A 19,070-nucleotide genomic window follows, 5' to 3' on the forward strand; every position below is an offset into this window, starting at 1 on the left:
TGTGCTTGTGTGGATTTTTAGAATAAGAATATATATATACTTTAGTCAAACCCGAATTTAAAATTAACGAACGTGTACTAATATAGGAACGAGCGTTTATTCGAACACCGAAATCAAAGGTGAGTTCTTCCTCCGAAAAGCATATTGTATATCTATATTCGTATTTATATATATGTTTTGAAAGCGCATTATACTTTACAAATTGTCGTTATTGTGGAATGAATAAATTTGGTTAAATAACTGTTAACCGAATTGAGGGCACAGAAATGTTGGTAGATCTATCGGGGTGACGCCCCCCATTTCCATTCGCGTTGGGTTAAAAGTGGGAATATTTCGAGTATGGTACGTTTCGAGTTATCAAATTGGTAGTCATACACGCGTTGTATTCTTAGCTAGTTTACAACTAACGCTTTTTGTGCTTAAAGGTAAAATGCGGGTTTCGTTATTGTGTTGTACCGTGTATAAATCGGTATTGTTGGGAGTATAATAGCCGTACACTATTATATTCATGTTTTTATATATAAATTGTCTATATTTATATAATAAGTTTTTTTCTCAGGAATAACTCACCAACATTCGTGTTGACCCAAATATTATTTAAATATGCTTTGCAGGAAAGTGAAGATTTCGAGGTGGCATGGAAACGAGAGCGTGGGATGTTTGAACAAAAGTGAAGTGTTGTAAACCGTGCATTAGCACGTGTAATAAACTCTGATTTTGTAAAATATTTTCTTATAATAAAAGATGATGCTTTTATTATTAATTGTCTATTATTGTTGGCTATCGGCATCTGTCATAACCCGAACGATTTAAGTTATGACTTCCGCTGTGTTAAGTTAAGATTTTCGGGGTGTGACATAAACCATGCATAAATGTAAGAGCAGTAGAACAGTAGTGAATTGTGAGTGTTCAAGAACTTTCAAATTAATATATATATATATATATATATATATAATATTTAAAGAAAAATAAATAAGCAAATCAATATCATGAGTATCAATAATGAAATGAAAGCAAGTAATTGGTGTCGTTTGGCCGTTGCCTAGCGAAACGGGCTTTGGGTACTAAGACGGTGTATGTTCATACTTTCATGTGATTATGATGGACCCCTCCGAATGTGATAAATAAACAATAAGCAAGAAAGCAAATAACATATAAGCATTCAATCGATCTACTACACAATATTTGAGAATTTAAATTGAGATAAAAATATGTTTAGTATAATATGGTACGCAGTCTCTAAAAAGATTTTGAAAATAGTAAAATAGACTCACCTTAGAGATTAGGCGACATAATAACAAAATATTGTTAAATGAGGAAATTAACGAGCTGACTGATACGGCCCAAAATAACCTGAAACATTGATATAGTAAACTAAAATTAAAAGCGAGATTAATGCAACTAGAATCAGATTAAACGGATGTGTAAAACTCAAGATATGAGATTTTAAAGATTTAAATGAGCTGGTACTGTTCAGAATCCGAACTTCGAGTTAGGAGTTGGGTTCTGACCTGTACACTCAAATTTAATGGTGAATACAAAAGTCTTCTGGACCGAAAGCTAGTTCCGACCCGAAACTGATAAGTTAAATGAGTTTACTAAAATACCTTTAACGGGTCGGGATCAAATTGACCACCGAGACTCCCCGATCAGAGAAATTGATTGATGGGTTTTGTTATTTAGACGAAAAATAACAAAAATGCATAAGACAACTTACCCGGAATGCGCTTAGAATAATGAAGAAAACTGAGTCAAACGTTGGAAAACGTCAAAGTCAAAAGGCAACTTGTTCTTGAAGACGAAAACACTAGAACCATAGGATGGAGCTAAGGGAAAATGATGGAGGAATGATATTTTAGTAACATTCTAGGGTTTGGAGGTGTGGTTTGTTTAAATAACTAGAGGTTCAACTTGTTGGACAAGAAAACGACTTGTTAAGGTAAACGAATATTACATTGAAGACGAAATTGAATCTTTTGATCAACAAAATATCGATGAAAACGTGGGAAACAAACCTAGACACTTTTCCACATCTAATTAGGGGTTGTTTGGTTCATTCAGATCTGAATGAGCATTTGTCCCATTCAGCAACAACAACAAGTCTGAATGATTCAGACCTAATTTTAATCATTCAGATGTTTTTCTGCTTGGAACCAAACAGTCTGAAGTCTGAATGAATCAGATGTTTACATCTGAGTGGTTCCATTGAGATGTAAACAAACAACCCCTTGCTTTTTTTGGAGCTCAATTTTCGAGACTTGGGGTTGTTTAGGAAAAGATTTAGCATTAAACAAGAATCGAAAAGAAATCTGGCTAAACAGATGTTGGTTCGCGGGACGCTAAGGAACATAGGTTTGATCCTTCGCGCTATGCTAAGGAGCACTTTTACCAAATTTTTATTTTTAACAGTTTTAGTCCATGTAGTTCCAAAAATGCATTTTTAACCATTTTAAGCGATTTTAAGAGTTTTAAGGACTATTTGGAATAATTGAAAGTTATGAAAATATAAAATAAGTTAAACCAAGTTTATTATGTTCCTGGATCGGGGAAACAAATACGGATACAAATACGAAAAATCCGAAATGTTACATGGTCAAGGTTTGAGAATGAGTCGAGGCAAAACGAAGAGCTGTTTGGTTTGGACACTCACATGGTAAATGTCCTATGCCACATCGGTTACAGTGACCATACACCATATTGTGTGTTGATGCCTAAACAAATTTCCGATTAGAAACAGATTGTTGACTATCACGGGTTCAATTATAACTTCCATTGTACTTACCCCGGGAATTTCCCCGAAGATTGCCTTGGTGGTTTGGTGGTCGGGCAACATAGAAGGCCTGTGGTTGCTAGGTTGGTGGTTTAACCGGGTTCAACTGATAACCCATTTGAGCTGCTAGCTAGTAAATTGTTGTAGGGTTGCAAGCTGTTGTTGAGAGAAATTAGTATATTCACAAGCGGTTCTGTTTGTTGCATAAGAATGTTCTAGAGAAAGCTAAAGATCACGAGAGGTGGTACCTTGAACATGTTGAAAAGATGCTTCAGATATGGTTGATAAGATAATCATCCGGATGCGGCCGTCGTTTGCAATCCATTAAGTATAACTTGGATTACTAGTTGTTGATAAGGCTTCACCTTCTTTAGATGGTTGAATATTGATAGTTGGTTTCGGGCAAGGAACTGGGCCATCCACATAATTGAACAGATTGTTGGTAAGTAAGAAGGGTTCGATAATTGCTTACCAATACCCATAGTTTGTTAGGGTTAGGGTGAAAGCAAATTTGTGTGTGTTATGTGATGTTTTCTCAGCATTAGTGAAGGCAGCCAAGGTTGCCATAGATGAATAGATTTGGCCGGAAAAAGAAGGAAGAGGTTACAGGTGAAGGGGAACTGGAGCGAGTAGACTCCTTGTTGTGATACCATATTGAAACTTAATCGTTGTTTATTTTTTATTGAGATTATAGGGTTACAGGACTCTCAATATAAAGACACAAATATTACATAATAAACCCTCTAACTATATAAAACATAACATTATTGGTTTAGCAATAAAGTTACTCGTTCAGAAACGCTGACTTTTAGTATGTATATCAAGTAAAGTTTATAGTGTATCTTTGGGTGTGGGGCTGCTGTTGGGCACTAATTCTGGTTATCTATCTAGGTCTGTCATCGAAACGTATTTCCTTTGCTAATGTTTAGAGTTCCAAGTTTAAGAACTATGTTGCATGTGTAAACCGAACAAATGTGACACGGTCGGGTTCGGCCATTACACCTGCACCACTTTCACGCTCCTATGTAGTGGTGATTCACACCTCATTTACCTACATGTCTTTCGGAATCCTCCCCCTCACCCCCCCCCCCCCCCCCCAAACCAAAAAAAAAACAAAAGCATAACACATTGCCTTATGTTGACACGTGTTTCTATTATCCTCTTGTTGCCTTCAATAATGAAATGGTTCTATTCAGCTATGGTGGTTAGTTCATATATATTATTACCATAACCAAATTAGTCAGGGTGAATCCCTTCGATTGTGATCGTGTTTTGGATTCATAAGACTTGCATTCCAGTCCGGTTACATCATATCACAATGTATGATTTCTTTAGTTTTTGTCCTCTCAACCAATCAAGGTGAAGTATCTATGAACACCCTCTCGTTGATATCAGGTTTTTAGTTTCTAGTAATTGGATCATAGTGACGGGTTTCTCATTTTTAGTTACAAACTTCTGTTTTGTTTTATGAGTAAAACTTAATGATAAACCCCAAAAGATCTATCAATGATATTGCCATTAGTATCATGGTAATACTAGCTCGTTAGTAACATTTTCCTTCGTTGCTCTACCAGTGAAGTATTTACCTATGCCTGGTTCTCCAATCTCCACAAAACTTCACTAGAAAATTACCAATGGTTTCTACCTTAACTGAGAAATAACCGACGATAAAACTTCTTTGATTCGTAGTGAACTTCTTTATACTCTTCCCATTATGGTTGCACGTGTTGATGCTTGGAGGGTTGAAACAGTTAAAAACCAACATTCATTTCCTTTTCATTTTTCTTTCGAATATCTAATTTGCTGATCCATTACTACAAGTTTTATTTGCACCGCAAGTTTACGTTGATAAAATGAAATAGTTTTATATTTTGTTTTCTAAAACACATATATGTGTGTTTATTGTTTTAGATTATTTATAACGTCATTTAGCTTTTAAAACAAGACCACCAAGAAGAACGCTTTGTAGATGTTGAGCAGGGGCGTAGCTTAATTTAAAAGCTTCGGCCCGGGGCCCTTCTTTTTTTTACTCAGTAGTGTAAATTGGCATATTTCATCCAAAAACTTTTATACATAGTATAAATTTACGTGTTTTTTGTCCGAAAAATTTGAACCCCCGGGCGTTATTTTTCGAGCTTAGCCAGTGTAAGCAATTTATTGTAATATCTCTAAGGAAAGATTAAAGGTTTAATAATGGCCACCACAACCTATTGACATAGATTTTCACTTTAAAATTTGGGTTCTACTCAAGATTATATATGGTGTATGGAGATCGGTCTAAAAGATGTTCCTACAAAAGATGTTCTAGCTCTTAGAGCCATGTCTCCGCAGAATTTATATCTGTGTTAATTGTGGCAGTTGTAATGAATTAGCAAACTCTCATGTACATTGGCAAAACCTATTTGGTTGAGAATTTTTGTTTGGGTTAATTTGTCTTTCCTTGGTCAAACAAGTGATTGAAAATGGGAAATATCAACGTGTAATGTATCTTCTGTAAACAGGAAGGTGATTCAGCCATTCAGGCATTATGTCAAAACCGGTATTTTACTTGTATTGGATTGAGCTAAAAAATAGTACAACCGGCTGAATCGGGTTATACTGGGAGATTCAACCGGTTGAATAGTTTACCTTATAATTTCCTATAAATGTAACTTCAATCCAAAAATAATCCAAAACTAAATGATTCCTATAACAAAAAATAATCCAAAAGTTAATTCATATTAAAAAAAAATAATGCAAAAGCAATCAATTTTAAAAAAATAGTTCTGAAGTTTACACATTTGAATGTTAATTGTTAGGTTAAAAGTAATTTTTGAAAAAGTATATGCCACAAATATCAAAAATTTCTCGAGATTAAAACCGGTTTGCAGGTAAAAACCGGTATTTTAGACAAAAAAACGTCGGTACAATGTTCTAGCAAACCGGTCAAAAATACAGGACTCAAAATACGGACTATTGTGCGAAATCCGGTTTAACTGGTTCAACAGACCAGTTTGAACCGGTATTTAAAACACCGTGTCTATCAACCTTCTGGAAATTGTGAAATATCAGAAATAATAGTTTTCAACGATAAAAGAATGACAAAAGAAAAAAAACTAAAGAAATATATATATATATATATATATCACGAGTTGTTACTAATATTTTTTAGTTTATTTTCATTAACTCATCTGTTTATGTTCGTTTGGATGTTTCTATAATTATAATATAACTAGTATTTTGACCCCCTACGTTGCCAGGGGGGTGTGCAGTCGATAAAGAAGTCAGTTTAGGTAAAACCGTTTGACATTTAAATTACCGAACGTTGAAGATAGATACGGTCACAAATAGGCTAACATTAGTCATCATCATAACCTTTATCACCTAAGTGGGGACTCAAAGCCGTTGCCGCCAAAGCCCACAACCGGTCTCAGATGCAAATTTTGCATCATTTTCAAGAATAAAATCAACCTGCTAGTAGCAATATGAAATAGTCAGGCAGGCCTTTAGTGGGTAAACAGTATACTTTCAATGTCAAGAAGAGAATACAAAAGAATATACAATTGAACAATTGCTAAGTTACTGTAACTAATTGCCGCCCAAATCTGTTCCGGTTGTGGACTGTCCCGACCCAAATTTGTTATGCCCAAAATCCACATCGACTCGATCTGTATTTTTTACATAGACGTGCTGCGAAACCCATCTGCAAAAAAATAAATATATTAATTTCCACACATAGATCTGCATTTAAAAATCTAGACTTTTCTCAATGTAATAATTTGATCCACATTAATTTGCAACAGCCTCTATACTAATATAGTTTAAAAGTGTTTTTGACCTAATAACAGTTGTACTCATACATAACTCCTAGAGTAATTTCTATTGTATAGCTGTAATGTTAGTTTATCCTTATTAATACCCCTGCACATGCTATCACAAAGTACCTTAACTTTCTTGGTTATGTTGACTTTGTTGTTTACGTAATTCTAATTAGTCAATACCTATGTGAGTTTATGATAAAAAATTGGAAGCCAATGGAAGGAAAGATGCAAAGAAAATACATCAACATGCAAGGGTAATCTCATAATTACATCAACATGAGATCCTAATTGCATTAATAAGCAAAAACCCAAATTGCATGAAACAAAATTGTTAATAATCCAAGAGTGGCAGCACAAAAAGTAATGACCAGTCGTCCAACAACAATTAACTATAACTATAAATAATAAATACTACACAAAGACCTACTGAAATTAAGAGAAATAAAACCAGAAAATAACTTTCCATGGAAGTTTCGCAAGGAGTAAATATATGACAGGCACAAAAGCTTCAGATTTCTCATAACATAAATCACGATGTACCTTTTTTAGGTATAAGGATCAAAGTGTGGGCACCATTGACTCAAATCATCCGAGTTCATGCCTTTTGATTAAATCAAGGCTCCCTGCAAAGAAAACAACGTCCACACTCAGGGTTTGCTCGATGAAATCAAACCAACATGAATTAGAAAACTGAAAGAGAATTTGGTTACTTGGAAAAAAACAGCCCTCTTTGATGTAAAATCCATGGAGTAATCATAAGGGACTACAACCTAGATGCACATGAACACATATTATAATATTAGTTAAGCAAGACAGAAGTAAACACAAAATAAGAACGTAAGGATTCCAGTATAAAACAGTCACAAGAAACAATACACAAAACCATGAATGCAATAAATGAAGCAACAACAAAAGCTACACATTGTACAAACTCTGATGCACACTTTCACTTGAAATTGTAAATATATAAATTACAACTTCACAATTCAAAATTAAAAAAAATATTAACTCACATGATTAATGATTAGTGCTGTGATGAAATCATTATTACAATATGACAAAGTGTTTGTTAGGAAAAGTACTTTTCTATCCAACAAATGTGTATATACTTGATATTTATATATTGCAGTTGATTTTTATGATAGTGGTCATGCAAGGATTTTTCATTGTGCCCGTAGAAAACATTGTACCTGCTTTGAAACAATCCAAAGTTAATAACTGTGTAGCAAACCTATCGTGGGGCACAACTCGGTTGGTATCGGTTAGCTAGGTTTGTACTGGGACGGACATTAGACCCAAAACACAAACTAGTAAATATCCAGAATAATAGTGACACTCGTATTGTATATGATACAAACAATTAACATATTTAAACGAACATTTATGCGGTCGATAAAACACGATCGTACGTTGCAGCGGCGTGTCGACGCGAATTTGGTCAGTATCGGCTATATTTGTTAAGGTTTGGAACTAAACCCAAAATATAGTTCTGTCAAGTTAATATTTGAAACAAAAACACGGGCGTTACGGCTGTGAGTTGATGCGAATTCGCTTGGTATCAATTAGATTCATTACGGGTACAAAACTAAATTTAAAAAATAATTTTTTCATATATCATATTTAAAACAAAAAACCAAAAAAAACTAATAAAAATAACTTAATACCACACACATTGAGGGATTACTGACTAGGCTGACTATTTATTTTCCATCTTTTCTCTTGCGACATATCTTTCTCATACTTAACTTATCTTTCTCATACCTTTTGTCTTCTAAAGAAACTAAGATCACTAAAATTTAAAACCTAATTTCTCTCCTTTTTCCACTTCGCTTGTGTTGTTTGTTGGGTTTTTGTAGTTTAGGCTGGTAATTAGATTTCGTTTGATGGTTATATAAGGAAGACCTAAGGAAGGTAGGTTATAGAAAATAAAGAAAAGAATGATAAATAAAGTAGGAGACTTTTTTATTGGTTCGGGGATCCCATTTTGAATTCGGCATGGATAAAAGATTTTCGTATGTTATACTATTCAATTCTCAGTGACAAATTAATTAAACAGCTCATGTATTGGTATTCATGATATTGATCCGATTCAAGATCATCAATAGATAATGCATTTATCGAATTAACATGTGAAAGATCGATCATCTCTGTGAGATTAATCCCAGAAGAAAAAAACAATTGCTATGAAGACTCAAACATTGACAAAAACAAAATCTTGAGTTAGAAATCATAAGTCCAACCATCGAACCAAGTAAACAGATTGAATTATTCTTAAAGGTGATTATATTAATGGCTAAAATAATAGCAAAAAAGAACGTTAAAACATTGTAAATTCACTCAAGAGATATTCCATATGAAGTCTCTCAAAGTCTCAATATTCTTAAAACATTGTAAATTCACTCAAGAATAATATTTAATTTATTTATGATGTCATTTGGTTTTTGAAACTACACCGACTACTAGCATGATTTAACTCCAACCAGTCTAGTTATGAAAAAAAAAAGTGTCTTTTTCCATTCTTTTGTATGCATAGCATGAGTTGTTACAATTGTTTTTTAGTTTTTTTTTTTTCACACAATATCTACTCACTTGATTAATGATGTGATAAACTAATTATTACAATATGACAAAGTGTTTGTTTGTTTTCTAATGACAAATGAATAAAAGTCAGGATACTCGGGTAACCTTATGGTAAAAGGAAAAGGAGACCCTGTATCTTCACGAAAGCAGATAACGTTGGGTAGCCCAAACCTACCATATTAATCCGTCATTTGATGACCCGCTGTAGTAAAACCCATTTATAATTGGATTCGAACTTGATACCTTGTAGCTCCATAATGCCAGTTAAGCTAGAGCTAATTGATGTTTGGATCGCTGACTGCACTAACCTACTTGATCGTCTCCATTTCACGCTCAGGAGGAAGCTCGCCATGGATGAGAAAACCTCATGACTCAACCCCTCCACCCCCCCCCCCCCCCCCAGTATTTGAGTATCTCACCTCAATCAGTTAGACCAAGAATCACTCGCTAGAAGGGGTTTGTTAGGAAGGTTTTATCCCGCTAATTGTATTATGATAGTAAAATGCAAGATTATTTCATTGCCCACAGAAAACTGTGTACGTACTTTGAAACACACATTTCTTCTAGTTTTTATGTATGTAGGAATAATGTGAAGCTTTTATTTAAATATATTTGTTCCTTTAACAGTGTAAAGTTTATTAAAATAAGTAAAACTTCACACACAAGAACAAAAAACAAAAAAAAAAAAGACAACTTTTTTAGAGTTATCAAGATATCTAAAGAACCAATATAGACACAAAAAAGATTTCTTGAAAACTGGCACAAATTTTGCACAAAGACTCGTTTCTTTTCATCAAGATGAGGCTTTCTAAGTTAGTTTGTTTTCAAATTATGTAGTTATCTTATCCAATATTTTCATAACCGGATCGGACGTCGAACCGGACAGGCTACCGGGTCACCGGTTCAACCGGTCAAACCGGTCGGACCGGCCGAACAATTTCGGGAAAAAATGACAGGAAAGGCCGAAAAACAGTTTTTAGAAAAAAAAAATTCATAGAAAACCGGTTCAACCGGTCCGGTTTCCGGTTGAACCGGTTCGGACCGGCCGGTTCACTGGGAGCCGAGCGAACCGCACATAACCGGACCGGTCGGTGTACCAAATCCCGGTCGAACCGGTCCGACCGGCCGGTCCGGTCCGGTCTCAACAACATTGATCTTATCCATAGTTATCATGTTGTTATGACTTTCATTTCATATAGAATAATACATACATTATTTTTGGGTGAGGTTTCTAATGTTTTGAAAGGGATCCTAGGCTTTCTTGTATTTCTTCTTTTAAATACAAGGTGATTAGTCTTTGCGTATTTAGAGTAGGGTTGTAATCGAACTAAAATTTCCGTAATCTAGTCGAGATTGACTTGATACAAACTTAAACTGAGACGAGCTTAAATGAACTTGAAGACAAGTTGAAGGTTATAAAATAAACAAGTTCGAGCATGAGTTTCATGTACCTAGTTCAACGAATTTTACGAGTTTATTACTTTTTTTTATATACCATAATTTATTTTATATAATAATACATATATAATAATATTATGGGATAGGTTCAAAAGGGAACTCAATAAAATAGGGAAGTGGGAAGCTCTTCAATTTACATATAAAACTTTTCATTTTACATGTAAAAAATACTAAAAAAATCATTTTTCATGTAAAAAACATATTTTTACATAATCTTTTTAGAGATTTTTATTAATAAACACATGTAGAAGCCGTATCTTTTTTTAAAAAATAATTTACAAATAAAAAAATATAAAATAATTAATTTTTATTACAAAATTTACTTTTTTATTGAAATGTCTTTTACATGTATTTATAAGCAAAAAGTATAAAAAAGTTTATGCTAAAACTAATTTTTTTACATGTGAAATCGAGCTTTATTTGATTTCTTTTACATATAAAATGAAGAGTTTCGTAATTACTCACATTTTTTTAGTTTTCTCTTGAACCTGCCCCATTATATTATGATGTAAAAAATATGATTATTATGTAATAATATGATATAAGTAAATAAATACTATGTGTTTTGTTATACATATAAACTCCAAATCTACCTATTCTAATAAAAGAAAATAATTGTGACACGTGTCAGTTTATGGTTAAAACTCGCAACTTTTTCCCTCCAAAACCAACATCTTAATTGATCCTAATATATGTCATATTCACTTTCCTTTTACATTTTATTCCAAAATAAATATTAAGATAAAAATATTTGGTGAATTCCAAAAATTAACAACAAGCATTCTTAATTTAAAATTCAAATATATTTGATGATATAAAACGACTATATTTGTAATACATTTTTTACGTAATATAAAGAGACTTAATTATTTTTTTTATTTGTATTAAATTATTCATTGTAGTTTATACATTAATTTATCCCGTGTAATACACGGGTTTCTAAAGCTAGTTATATATATACAATAACTACTGGTGTGTACAAATAATACAATTAAATGTTTTGTAAATAATAAATTAGTCGAGTCTAGGGGTGTAAATGAGCCGAGCTGCTCGCAAGCTACTCGAGATCGGCTCGTTAAAAAGCTCATTCGAGCCGAGCTTTATCGAGCCCGAGCTCAAGCCTAAAAATAAGCTCGTTTAATAAACGAGCCCGAGCCTGAGCTTTACTTATCGAGCTCGAGCCGGCTCGCGAGCCTAAACGAGCCTGCCATTTATATAATTTTTTTTAAAATATATATTTAATAATTATTAATTAATAAATATAATGTTATGAAAAATATATAAAAATAGCTAAATAACATATATTCGTTTATACATAAAATTATAATAAAAAAAATATATAAAATATTTATAATTATATAAAAAAAATAATTGATAAATAGTAAACGAGCCGAGCGGAGCCGAGCTCGAGCTTCAAAATCCATTCACGAGCCGAGCTCGAGCTTTGAAAATAGAGCTCGAAACGAGCCGAGCTGGAGCTTGAGCTCTGTGTAAGTTAAACGAGCCGAGCTCGAGCCTAGTAGAGCTCGGGCTCGGCTCGGCTCGGCTCGTTTGCACCCCTAGTCAAGACCAACTGAGTTGGAATTTGAAAAATTATTAAAGACTAGAACACGAGTTGGAGCCTCTGACTCCTTCATATTGTTTTAATATCGATTTTATATCTATATACCAGTTCTATATTTTGTTTAAATGGAACTATTACAAAATACTAATCAAATGTTTTCAAAAATAACAAAGATTAGTATGATGACGAGTATTAAATATTAATGCATAATTTGAATTAAATGTTAAAGAATATCATGAATTAGAGATATTATTAACTCCAAAACCACCATAAATCATTAATTAACACCCATCATATATTAAATACCAGTTTAAGTAATCAACCATGTTTAGTCAAAAACATAAATTCACCTCAAAGAAAATAATACTTCAATAAAAAAAATGTGTCAAAAAAAGCCACGTCATGAACCCAACCCTCTCTTCTCTTCTTCCCAATTGGCTTAGAGCATCCACAACAACAAACCTTCAAAAACCGTCACATCAGCGTCATATTAGATTCCAAACTTTTCTTAAAAACTCACACTTTCTTCCACAACAACAAACCATCACAAACTGCCACATAATCACCTACTTTTACAATTAATTTATTATATCTATTTAAATTACTTTTATAACAAATTTGTTTTTATAATTCATATATATTTAAATGATATATTAAACGTATAAGATATATCAACTAAAAATAAAGCATATAAAAATAAAATTACATTGACATAAAAATGACACATACATTAACTGAAAATAAAGCGTATATCAACCTAAAATAAAAACAATACATCAACTAACATAAAAAAACAAAACACATTTAAAGATAAAAAAAAAGGTATACAGTGAAGTGTGTCTTGTCATATGTGAGATATGGCAATTGTTAAACTATATACTTTTTTTTAAATAAACAACCTTTTGATAATCCTATATGGCAGTTTGTTTAAAGTTTGATGATACAAACCTATTCAAACTTTTAACTACAATAATAAAGTTTGAATTTCTATAAGTTTGTAAGTGCCACATAGTTTCAAACCTAGGGGAAAAAACCCCAATGTAGATGCTCTTACTTCCATAGCACGTCTCTCCAAAACAAACCAGTATTTATGGAGAGTTTGAGTTCTTGAATTCTTTTCTCTTTTTCTTTTAAATCATTCTTTTTAACTTATTAAACCACTTTATTATGGTTTTCCTTTCTTCCATGCCTTCCTCCTTTCCATTTCCTTTATAACTTCCACATACTTTTCATTTCCAATTCCATTCCATTCCATTCTCTCTCTCTCTCTCTCTCTAGCTTCAACTTCTAAACAAGTTTCCAAGATTCAATCTTTATATGTTTTAAAATTTTCAAGATTTTTCAAGGGTTTGTTTAGTATGATGATGGGAAATTATTCTGGAATTGGAAAAGAGGAGGATGATGAGATGATCCTCCCTCCCGGATTCCGATTCCACCCGACCGATGAAGAGTTGATCACTCACTATCTAATCAAGAAAGTTATTGATAATACTTTCTCTGCTAAAGCAATTGGAGAAGTTGATATGAATAGAATTGAGCCTTGGCAATTGCCTGGTAACCTCTTAATTTCTTAATTCTTATAATTCTTACAATTCAATTCAGTTTGGTTCAGTTCGGTTCAATTTGATTCGATTTGTTGAAAGTTTTTAACTTTTTTAATGGGATTTGTTTGTTTTTTGATTTGGAATAAAGGGTTGGCGAAAATGAGTGGAAAAGAATGGTATTTTTTCTGTGTGAGGGATAAGAAGTACCCGACCGGGTTAAGGACGAATAGAGCAACGGATGCCGGTTATTGGAAAGCTACTGGGAAAGACAAGGAGATTTATCGAGGGAATTTGTTGGTCGGAATGAAGAAAACTTTGGTGTTCTATAAAGGAAGAGCTCCAAAAGGGGAAAAGACTAATTGGGTAATTCATGAATTCAGATTGGAAGGCAAATCTACTCAAACCGGACCGAAATCGACCAAGGTATTGATTAATTCTTGAATAATTGTATAATTGAATAATCCTCTGTTTTCCCCTGTTTTCCTCTGTTTTCCTCTGTTTTTCTGTTGCTAATTTCGTCGTTATTGGTTCGAATTGCAGAACGAGTGGGTGATCTGTCGTGTATTTCATAAAATTTCTGGCGAGAAGAAGGCGAATTCGGGTGGAATTGGACACCCGCAGTTGACGGAGTCTTCAACATCAAGCGGAAGTGGTGGCGGTGTGATTAAACCCGAATCCCTTCGCGTGCCCGTGCCCTGCTTCTCCAATCCAATTAATGTTCAACCATTGCCTAATAATATTCTCAATAACCCAAATTACCAATTTGATGACAATTCCCAATTCCAATTCCAATTCCCTGCAAGCTACACATATCATGTCCCAAATCAAACATATTTTAATGGCATAATAAGAAATAATGGTGATTATCAAATGGGAAAAGAGATTGATACGCGTTCTCAAGAGACCACGATGAGTAATGAGATGAACCCCGAGATCTCATCGGTTATGCCGGACTTTGAAATTGGGAAGAGGGAATTTGATGATGATCAAGAAGCTCCTTTGGCTTCGGGTGGACCGATCGATATGGATAACATTTGGAATTACTAAATTGGGATCAAGAAGATGAAGATTAAATGGATATGAAAGGTGCAATTGAGTGTTTAATGCATAGAATTTTCTGATGCCTGAGATGCATAATTTCAGGTGATGAAGAAACAGTCATATTGTAAGGATGATATGTCATATGGTAATTAGTATTTTAGTTTTGTTAATTAAATAATCAATGGGATTTTATTTATTTAATTGTTGTGGAAATCCATGGTTTCGTTTGTCAACTTTGTTTTTTTAGGGGTTTCCTTTTAAATAATTTTTGGGATCGGATTTTTAATATGGGTGTTTAGAATTTGATTTGGATTTGAAAAGTTTGAAATTTGACTTGATTTGAATTCGATTATTAAGATTCGAATATGGTTTTTCAAAAATTCTAATTTAACTCGATTTAAGTTCGAGCTTAATAATCGAATTCGAAGCAAATACGAATTTATGACTTATAATTTTCAATTCAACTTAATTTTAAGTTCAAATGTAAAGTGTTGTACACACACTAATATATAGGGGAAAGTTAACATACAAATTCAACTAAAGTGTTAATTGTACGAATTAAGTAGTGTAATTATATATACAAGTAGTGTAATTAAATTATATCATGTTGTAATTATACTATATTGTAATTAAATTACACTAAAATTACACTATGTTGTATATATAATTTTACTAATTAATTTTCATAGTTAGCACGTTATTTTTCACTTTTATTATGTGACATCGTAGCTATTTTAGATTTGTATCCATGTCTTATAACTATTATTTTGGTCTTTCATTTTATTGATAGTTTATTAATTTGGTTGTTTAGTATTTTTTATGTTAAGATGTGACATCGTAGCTATTTTAGATTTGTATCCATGTCTTATAACTATTATTTTGGTCTTTCATTTTATTGATAGTTTATTAATTTAGTTGTTTAGTATTTTTTATGTTAAGGTAATTAGTTTGTGGTAGTTTTATAATAAAAGTAAAATAATTTATTAGTTAGGATGAATATGAATAGAATTGAACTTGATTCGAATTTGAGTTTAAAATATGAATTAAGTTAGGCATTAAATTTGAAAACAAATTCAAGTAAAAAATATAATTAGAAAAATTTCAATTAATTCAAAATTCATTTTTCGATTAGCTGGACACCCACACCAAAATTTATTTGTTTTACAACATGCATGTGTATATTAGAGTTGAAAAGAAAATTATTAGGTATTTTGAAAGTTTATCTCAAAATTTGAGAACAAGCTCACAGTGAAAATTGGTTATGGTACAAATGCACAATCATTGTTGAATACAACGGCGACGTGACGGGAACTCAATTGTATCGGTTAAACCCGTGTGTTGCGGCGGAGACGTAGCAAGAACTTGATCAATATTGTTTCAGTTCATTATGGAAAAAGAAAACCCAAAATATAAAGTCATAAATGATCAAAAGAATATATACATGTATCCGTTCACTGCAACAACAACTCGATTCTTTACATCAAAACATAATAACAAAAAAGTTATATGGTGATTCTGAAATGAAAAAAGAATACCTAAAAATTATACTTATAATATCCAAAAAGAATTACAGTCACGAGTTTTTTTGGTAAGGTTAAATTAAATTACAAATTTACAACCAATTCAAAGCGATTGTGAGAAGTGTCTGTTGATTATCTTCGCATTTTTTTTTATTATCAAGACTTAATATTTTATTGAAATTACTGGTAAACAAGCACATCACGTGGGAAATAATTTAATATTTTAATGAGTAGTTGTAAAAAACATTCTGACCGAGAACAAATATACCTTTCTTTATTTTCAGGTCAAATGCATTCTTATATTTAGATAGAATTTGGTTTAAAGAGTGATTTACTTATTTTACAATCATGAACGACTAAAGTGTAATATGATATTATGAACTTCAAAAAAGATTGTTAATTTTAGTCTATACCCCACATAATTAATCCGAGGTTAGATAATGGGGTTACTTATTGAACTTACTGTAGAGGTAGGGTTAATTTTTAATCGATCTTTTTCGCTTGTTAAATAAGTTGATGGGTCGCAATGTTTTATCAATGACCTAATTCAAAAAATATGGTTACTAAACGAAGTTGACATATGTAATCGTTTACAAGCCGAGGTGCGAACTACTTTAGATCCGACCATAATCGTTTTGTTTGATATACATGGACCTCAATTCTAATGTTATATGAATATTGTATCGAAAAAACGAACACAGTAATTTAATGGTGTGATTTTTCTCAACGTGTTTATTTTAGTGTAGTTTTAAATATGTTTATGTTAGAATCATTCTTTACATAATTTAAAAAAAAAAAGAAAAAAAAAGTACATTAGAAAGATGGGCTAGGTGCCTAGGTTTCAACATGTAATTATCCATAACATTCTTCACAAGGGGAAATATGATACTATTTATTTTATTTGACATTATTATCATATTTCATCAGTTTAACGGTATTTATACATTTTGTTTGTTTGTAATTTTGTATAGCCATCAAATAAAGGGTTGTAGTTGAATTCCTATTGATGGATATACCTTAAGTGGCATTATTAAATTTAAATAATTTTTGTTTTATATATGAATAAAAATATAATTGATTATATCTATGAAATAAGTTTGAACTGGCCTTAAGTTTGAACCGTTGGTTAACCATATTAATAGAACAATCTTCCATTAAGATTGAATAATTGGCCCGTGTGTAACCAAAATCGATCAGTTATAGAAGGCAAACACAAAATGCCGATTATAGGTTAGGCTTTGGCATATAAGCGAATTTAAACAATCAATGCTCACCCTTGGTTTGACGCTCTTTCTAAAACTTGTAACATGTTAGGATTTATCATTTAGGTTAGAGTTTAAAGTGTTTTATATTGTTATGGAGAATCATAGTGAAAAAGATAATGAGAAGGTATGAGTATATAGTAAGTTGTATATTGTGAATAAAAAACCGTTATATTAAATTATTTAATGTGTGTATTTATATTATATTTTTCTAATACATGATGCTATTACATAGTTACATATGAAATTACCTTCTTTAATAAGGCAACACATTAACGACGAAATTCATATAGACATATTTTAACGATCAAGATGTAGAATATTAGTAATCAGTCACCTCATCTTCAACAAGTGGATTTTTTATAAATGCTTGGAATGATATAGAGTCACTTATTTTTAATTATAAGTGTGAAGTGTTATATTTTTATTGTACAAAATAAGAAAAGTATAATAATAAATTGTATTTTAATACTTTATTAAAACCGACAAATATGATATTTTAAATTTAAACTATTTGAATATATATACTTAATATCATTTGTTTTAGTTGGATTAATATAATATTAGACAAACTTTACACTAGATATATAAATCGTGTTCTTTAATTTATGCCGGTAGAATGTAGAACATGTATTTAATATTGAAAATTCATATAGACATATTTTAACATCACGATACAGAATGTAATCAATCACCTACTCGGCTACTCTCTTCCACGAGTGGGTAGGGGTGAACAAACAAGTCTTGTCTAAAGTAATTCGAACCCGTTAATGATATTCTTAAGACTTAAAAATTGACCTTATTATAAATAACCAAGTATGATCGTTGTAAATAACCAAGTTTGATCGGTTTGGGTTTCACGGGGTCTTACCCGGTTTATGCTCATCTCTATAGAAGCAAATGAGTCTTACCTGCCATATTTGACCCGAACCCAGACCCAGACTCGGTTAATAGTATTCTTTGAAGCTGGGAACCGACCCTACTATAATATAAATGAATCGGATCGGTTTGTGTATCGCAGGTATTACCTTATTTATGTTCACACCCCTACGTGTAAGTTCATTACAAATGTTTGAAGTGATATAAAACCATTTAAATTATTTTAATAAGAAATTACATATCTTAACTTAAATATATGTAAACAAAACTTTTAAAAGTTATCTGGATGCTCCACTTCCTCTCAAGTCATCAGATTGTATTATTTGTAAATGAAAGTTTCTCGTGCATTTGATCCGAATTCACGAGTATGGGTCTAATCAAACCCAAATAGCCCTTAAATGAGTTATAACATCTCATTAAATTAAAAATTAATCTCACCAGATATTTGATATGAAAATTCTACAAAATATGGATATATTAAAATTAATATTCAACTTATTTAAAAAATATATATATAATATTTATAATTAAAAAACAATTTTATAGTAAAAAAAATAAAGGGGTCATGGGTCTCACCAAACCCAGATAAATTTTATGCTGGATTATAATATCTCATCTATTTGTGAAACTTTTTTATCAACACACCCTAAGT

At 32.0% G+C, this 19,070-nt stretch overlaps 1 protein-coding gene across 1 annotated transcript; it reads left to right on the forward strand.

The window, feature by feature from the left end:
- The first annotated feature begins 13,229 nt into the window (after positions 1-13,229).
- Positions 13,230-14,919, forward strand: LOC143557338 (NAC domain-containing protein 100-like). Its single transcript, XM_077046440.1, has 3 exons — positions 13,230-13,726; positions 13,865-14,139; positions 14,257-14,919. The coding sequence occupies exons 1-3, from the start codon at positions 13,531-13,533 to the stop codon at positions 14,761-14,763; spliced, it is 978 nt and encodes a 325-aa protein (XP_076902555.1). The 5' UTR covers positions 13,230-13,530; the 3' UTR covers positions 14,764-14,919.
- Positions 14,920-19,070: the final 4,151 nt, after the last annotated feature.

The sequence above is a fragment of the Bidens hawaiensis genome, unplaced genomic scaffold (genome assembly GCF_021521415.1).
Source record: "Bidens hawaiensis isolate Kalapana, Puna unplaced genomic scaffold, B.hawaiensis_p1.1 tig00001087_1, whole genome shotgun sequence".
NCBI classification, from domain to species: Eukaryota; Viridiplantae; Streptophyta; class Magnoliopsida; order Asterales; family Asteraceae; genus Bidens; species Bidens hawaiensis.

Excerpts from the sequence above, each read along its gene's own strand:
- LOC143557338 (XM_077046440.1), top strand. The coding sequence starts at position 13,531 with ATGATGATGGGAAATTATTCTGGAATTGGAAAAGAGGAGGATGATGAG. Across the intron at positions 13,727-13,864 it reads TGAGCCTTGGCAATTGCCTG|GGTTGGCGAAAATGAGTGGA; the intron begins GTAACCTCTTAA and ends TTTGGAATAAAG. Across the intron at positions 14,140-14,256 it reads CCGGACCGAAATCGACCAAG|AACGAGTGGGTGATCTGTCG; the intron begins GTATTGATTAAT and ends TTCGAATTGCAG.